Raw genomic sequence first — 6,827 nt, forward strand, 5'->3', positions numbered from 1 at the left:
CATTTTGAAAGAGTGTATAGTATAGTGTAGTAAAATATTGTATAGTATAGCATATTATATGATAGTGTAGTATTGTATATTTTAGTACAGTATAGTATGGCTTTATTTTGGAGAGGCCTTTACCCTCAAAGAAATTCATTCCTTGTTTAGATGGCTCTAGGACAATTACCATCGAGGACAACTAACCCCCTAGGACAATTACCCTCTTATGATTACTACCTCCCTCGACAATCTTCTTTCAAAATACCATATATTAGAGAGAAGGTTAATAGAAAACAAAGTAATTAAAATATCTATTAAGATGATTAAAAAGATGATAAAAAGAACTTGACAATTTATCTAAAATTTTATATTGTATGTAATTCTGCGTAAGTATTCTAAAAACATCTTGACCTTTATAAGTGTTAACAATTGATAAAATCCGCTTTGAAACATCCACATATCTTTTCCCAGACGGCTCTTTATGAAAGCCAGCTGCACACTGAGCCAGCTTTACTTGTAAAGATTGTTCTTGTTTAATAAACTTTAGAAATTTCCAAATCTTTGTACGACAGCAACCGGCATTTCATAAAAAGCTCCTGTGCCAACCTTCGACGGAGTTGTTGGTTCTCGGAAGTTCCTCTGTAGCCATTTCATACATAGTCCATAAATTGGGGCTCGAATTCCGTTCAGACTCGTTAGTTCCTTTGGTCGCTGCCTCCTCACCATACTAGTGAGCTAAGGATGGAGGGTGTGTGTGACACTATAGGTCTATCTGCCTAGTAATCAGCAGCCACTGCCTGGCCCTCTTTGATCCTAGCTTGGGTGGAGAGGTTGCTTGGGTGCTGATCATACGTATATGCAGTATATGGTTTTTCTCGAGGGCATTGTCCTGCTTGATAGGTCAATATCACTGTCCCTGGCCTCTGCTATTCATGAGCGGGCTTTAAACCTTCAAACCTTTAAACATACTTTGACGTCGTCTTCGTCTGCTTAGGCGTCCAATATACGTATCTTCAAAATAATCCTGCAATTGGTAGGTTTCTATAGGCAGTATTTCGCAGAGGCGTTCAAAAGCCCTATCAACACCATGAGATGGGACAAAGGCAATAGCAGATACCATTTGCATGTTAACCGAAAGCCCTGTCATTTTATTAACGCTGCTGATATCTGTAAATTTGTATCTTTCTGTAGATGTTTTGAGTCAAGTGAAAAAATAACACTATTTGAGTGTGCAGAAAAACCTTGCGCATAGTGTTGATCATAGCAATTTCGAAATCAACCATGACAGTTTTTGGAGTTAATCCATTTACTATTTTTTTTCAATTTTTCAAGCACGGCAGTGTATGCTGCTTGGCTTTTGTCGGTTAAACGAATATTAACCAAGGGTGCTGTATGACCACAAATAATTGCATGAACTGTATAAAGTTTCAAAAAAAAATTCTAGTTGCAATTTTAAACGTACCATCTAAAAACCAATGTGACGCTTCCCCTAGATATTTAAAGTTTTTATTTGTACCAAAGATCAGTATTTTGTGGTAAAATGTTCTAGAGTCATACATCAAAAACTCTTGGTCATCAAGTGTTCTCGTATGCACTTCTGTTAACGTCAATTCTTGCGCGCTTTGTGGTAAGAGTCTTGAATGACAAGTTTTTTGCCTTTGATGTCTGATTTTGTGTCGTATTTGATGAACCGGGCGCAATTTTGAACCTACAGTACTTCTTCAGTGACTTGTGAACATGCTTCAACAGTTATTTGATGATCAGTTTCTTCTGTACTGACTGCTTTCATTTTCATATTTTGTAGAGTTCGAGCAGTTTCAATTTTGCAGCATCTGGGCCATGAGCGTGCTCATGCATTCGACTAACAACTATATTTCTTTGGCTATCCACTTTGACTTTAGCTCTGCAGTTTCCTTTATTTCTACGCTCATCACACTCATAAGGCACAACACTGTCGGCCAAATTCTTTTGCTTATCATATAGGTATCCTTCATACACGAGCTTTTCTCCTCCTCTTTCACTTTTTTATTTAAAAAAATAGCTGAAATTAAAAGATTAAAGATATTCTTTCTTTTAGGAATCTATAACTATTATATGAAATAGATAACGAGTAAAGGCTCATTTAACAAATTAACTATTATGGAGGGTAATTTTCCTAATTGGGTAATTGTCCTAGGGGGTAGTTGTCCTAGGGGATAGTTGTCCTAGGGAGATAGTTGTCCGCTGGGGTTAATTGTCCTGCAGCGGTGTAAATTTGCATTGACACCCATTTTATGATCCTTTTGCATCTTTCTCATCACGTTTATTCATAATATATCACACCTTCAGTATCTATTCATCCGTCCATATATCACATACACAAGTATACAATAGTTCCTTAACACTACAAATCCTGTGATGTGATATATGTCTTTTCTAATCCATTGTCCCTAGCATTCCATAGCATATGCGAGGTGATAAATATCTATTTGGAATAGTTGCAAATAGCCTAATAGGTATAATTTCTCCCCTGACAATTATACTGAAGAATATGCTGGTTACAATAAATGGTAAAAAACATTGAAAATAGAGACCATTGGGATTTTGTCTTTTTATGTCTTCCATAATAGAAAGAAAAGTGAAATATTGAAGGATTCCTGACCGGTTTCGTGTCTAAGAGATCTTCAAGTGGAGCACCTTATTGATATTTTGTTTTACAATATTTATGGAAACTCCTGTCACGGTGCATTAACATTGCATAAATGAAATGATAGGAAATAATCGATGATAATGCGTAAGATTCATAACATTCTCTCTCTCTCTCTCTCTCTCTCTCTCTCTCTCTCTCTCTCTCTCTCTCTCTCTCTCTCTCTCTCTCTCTCTCAGGGATAACCGGAATATATACAACGGGTACATCATTGGTCAAGTTCTGGTCTGACATACTAATGTGGAAAATAGAGTAATGCTGTCTGCTCACATATATTTTTAGTTTATCATTCTCCCTTACAGAAAATACATCTCTAGCTGTGAACGTATCATTTTATTGCCCTCTTGACCTTTTTATATTAATACTGATTAAAGGTTAAACCACCACTTTTGAGATCCCGTGCACGAGAGTTAGAAGTAATTTCATGTTGGAAGGCATTATCTGGTTTATTTTCTGATATCGTGAAGAAACCTTTTTCTTTATCGGACACAACATCTTGACTCACTTCTTTTGAAAAAGAGATTCTCAGTCGAGTTCCAATATTCCCATCTGAATAGGAAGTTTGGGAACTTTTCATTCCGGTTTCTTGATATTTTTTCTACAAATTGTTACAGCTGCTTGGCGTTAAAATACCTAGTTCATACACTTTACAATTTTGGCGAGAGGAAAAAAAATAAATATTTTTCTTAATTATTAGAATGTCAAGTTTACATTTGTTTCTACTGATATGTGAGCCTAATCATTAATTTCATTCATTCATCCAATTATCCTTATCATTATCATTCTTACTAAATAAGCTGCAACCATAGTTGGAAAAGCAGGATGCTATAAGACCAAGGGCTCCAACATGGAAAAATTACCCATTGAAGAAAGGAAATATGTAACCTTCTAGAGGAGTAATGAACATAAAAAATGATATATTTTAAGAACAGCAACGGCATGAGAATAGACTTTTTTATTTTTTAAATAATCCTCAAAAAGAGACTTATGTCACTGTTTAACAACAACAACAACAACAAACATTCGCCTAAAGTTTGAACTTTACAAGTTCCATCGACTCAACAACCTGATTACCAAGATTATTCCACAACTTGGTCGCTAATGCAATATAATTGAACACCCAAACATAATAGCAATATGGGATGATACTGCAAATTAATTACGTAAAGTACAACAGTGAAGCAACCATTAGTTTTAGAGCCTAAACAACAATCAGGTGGCGTTATTAATAACTCTAAAAGTTACGCAACCATTCTCCTCATTTGCATAGATATTGACTATTGAACTATGGACCTTAAGCATCGGATAACACTAAGTTTGACAACTTTCGACTTACAGGAGCTTGTCACCGGTGATTAGCAAGATCAACAATATTGCATCTCTATTTAGAGTAGAAAGATCGAACTGTTAATTTATATTTTAAATTCTTGTTTGGATATAATAGGAAATTGTGAATCAATTAAACTGTCGTTTCATCTTTTGTTTATTTGATGTCATGTGGAATAAACTCAAATGTTCAATATCTTAAAATTATACAAAAGGTAAAATAAAAGTTTAAAATGTTGTGATACATGTGAACAAAACACCACTCAATAAGATTACTCTTTATACTATATAAAGTATTCTCAAAGATCATATCATGCCGAATAAAAACACATCGACGCTTTAATCAACAAAAAGAGAAGGCAGGCTTTGAAAGATGGTAGTCAACAAATGACCATATCCAAGCGATTAGCCACTTAAAGGAAAAAAAAATAGAAAATTGTGAAAAACCACTAGCCTGTGCATGGTATCTATAGACTATGAGAAGGGTTTTGATTCTATCAAATCTTCAGCAGTAATTAAATCGCTTCAAAGAGAAAGAATAGACGAATCTTATATTAGAAAACTTTAAGATATCTATACATGAAGAATTATTCACGGCGTGTCCAGAATTTTTTTTTTTTTTTTTTTTTTGGAGAATTTAGATTTGGAAACTGAAGGAATTAACATTAATGGGGAAAGCTTTTAACAGCTTAAGATTTTCAGATGACGTGGGCCTATTTAGTGAATCATGGGAATAATTGCAAAAGTTAATCAAAGATTTGAATAGATGAAGTAAAAACAAATGGGGGAGGGAGAATTAATGGGTAAAACAAAGATAACGTTTATCAAAAGAGAAGATACAGCGAATAATGGTTATTTGCTAAACTCTAGAGATTGTTAATATATAAACGTATTTAGGAGAGACAGTAACTATTTCCCCAGGACATGAGACAGAAACTAAAAGATGGATAAACATATAATGGAGAGCTTTTGTTAAGCAAAATGCGAATATGAAAAATAAAATGCCAGTTTCTCTAAAAAAGGCATTAAATCAGATGGTCGTACCAGTTTTAACTCAAGCATCAGAAACTTGTAGCCTAAAAGCCCTAAATCATACGTTAGTTAAAATTCAGAGAGTAATGGGAAGAATAATTATAGAAGTGATATGAGACAGAAAAAGAGCTACATAGCTACGAGATCAGACTAATATAGAGGGTGTTTTAACTACATGTAGGAAAACTAAATGAACATGGGCAGGACATATAACGAGAATGACATAATAGATGGATATTAAGAATAACAGAAAGGGTCCTAGAGAGTGCAAAAGAAGCAGGGGAAGGAAGAGAAGACAATAGGTTAATGAACTAAGAACATTTGCAGGTATAAGCTAATATAGAAAGACCATGGTGAGGACAACTGGACGAGCAGAGAGAGACTAACAATTTACTGATCATGCAACAGTCACTATATTACAGAATGCGGACGGATAAGTAGCCCAATAGGGAAACATTTCCAACCGCCACAGTCATTTTTGTTTTCATTCAAATATGAATATAAAATACCAAGGTGATAGCCTAATGAAATATACATTATTATATATGAATATAATGCTTTCAAAGAGCGCAACATTGTTATACAAAAATCCGCTGTGTGGAATAAATAATAAAGTTACAATATGCAGAAAAGATTTCAGGGGAGGGAGACATGGCAGGTAAGATGATGTCCTTACAAGTAACCCCCCCCCCCCCCCCACACACACACGTGCAGCAGGCATCGTAGATGGCTGATGCGATTAATCCCTGTATCGTGGAGGGCGACGTAATTCCCCTCTGGTGCTTGAGCGGAGGCGAACGTTGCTCTGATTCACAGGAGTCATTTTCCCCCGTTGTTACGTGGTTTTCTCCCGTCTGGTGGATGATTTGTTCTGAGGTGGAATCATGGGTCTACCAGGGCCCGCGGTGATCTTCTTGTGGCTTTCAAGGTATGCTGGCTTTAATCGGTCGATCCTTACCCAATTTTCTTGTCTGTGGAAGTTCAGGAGGAAAAATTTGGCTGTTCTTACAACCTCGTAAGGGCCGCGATAAGGTCTAGTCAGGGGTTGGCGGTGAGCATCGACGTAGTCGCAGTCGTCTAGGTTCTTGGGCGTGAAGTGTGTGGTCCTGTCTTCGTATGTTTTCAGGCAAGGTCTGAATTTCCCGGCGATTTCTCTCAGGTGATCCAGCTTGGTGTCGTCAGTAGTTCAAGGGAAGAATTTGCCAGGGACTGTAAGTGCCTAGCCGTAGACCACCTCCGCAGGAGAAGGTTCGCCATCTGCCCTGGGAGCGGTGCGAAATCCAAGGAGGACCCACAGGATTTACATTTTCCAATGTTCGTTCATACATCTCGCCATACAGGGCTGCCTTGAGTGTGCGATGAGCTCTCTCGACGATGTCGTTCACTGCAGGGTTGTATGCGATGGTGCTGTAGAGTGTCGTTCCCATCAGGTTTACCAGAGAGAGCCAGATCTCTGACAAGAAAATGGAACCTTGTTCCGTGGTGATATCGTCGGGGACACTGAAGCGGCTCATCTAACTCAACAGGAGAGCTTCAGCACAGGCGTGGGTGGTTGCTTCGGACATCGGGGTTGCTTCTAACCATCTAGTGGAGCGTTCGATGATCGTCAGTAGGTATCTTGCAGAACCTGAAGGCGGCAGAGGTCCCACGACGTTCACGTGGATGTGTCCGAATAGTCTCTTGGGTTGGGAAAAATCGCCAACTCCCAATTTAGTATGGCGGTTGACCTTACTCGTCTGGCAGTTAATGCAGGTTTTCACCCACTCATGTTCGTCTTTCTTGATTCCTGGCGAGATGAATT

At 37.5% G+C, this 6,827-nt stretch overlaps 1 protein-coding gene across 1 annotated transcript; it reads right to left on the reverse strand.

The window, feature by feature from the left end:
• Nucleotides 1-5,861: 5,861 nt before the first annotated feature.
• LOC137615412 (uncharacterized) lies at nt 5,862-6,540 on the reverse strand. The gene is made up of 2 exons (XM_068345285.1): nt 6,331-6,540; nt 5,862-6,194 (listed from the first exon to the last, which is right to left on the reverse strand). Exons 1-2 carry the CDS (start codon nt 6,538-6,540, stop codon nt 5,862-5,864), a joined length of 543 nt encoding a protein of 180 aa, XP_068201386.1.
• Nucleotides 6,541-6,827: the final 287 nt, after the last annotated feature.

Source organism: Palaemon carinicauda, chromosome 2 (genome assembly GCF_036898095.1).
Source record: "Palaemon carinicauda isolate YSFRI2023 chromosome 2, ASM3689809v2, whole genome shotgun sequence".
NCBI classification, from domain to species: domain Eukaryota; kingdom Metazoa; phylum Arthropoda; class Malacostraca; order Decapoda; family Palaemonidae; genus Palaemon; species Palaemon carinicauda.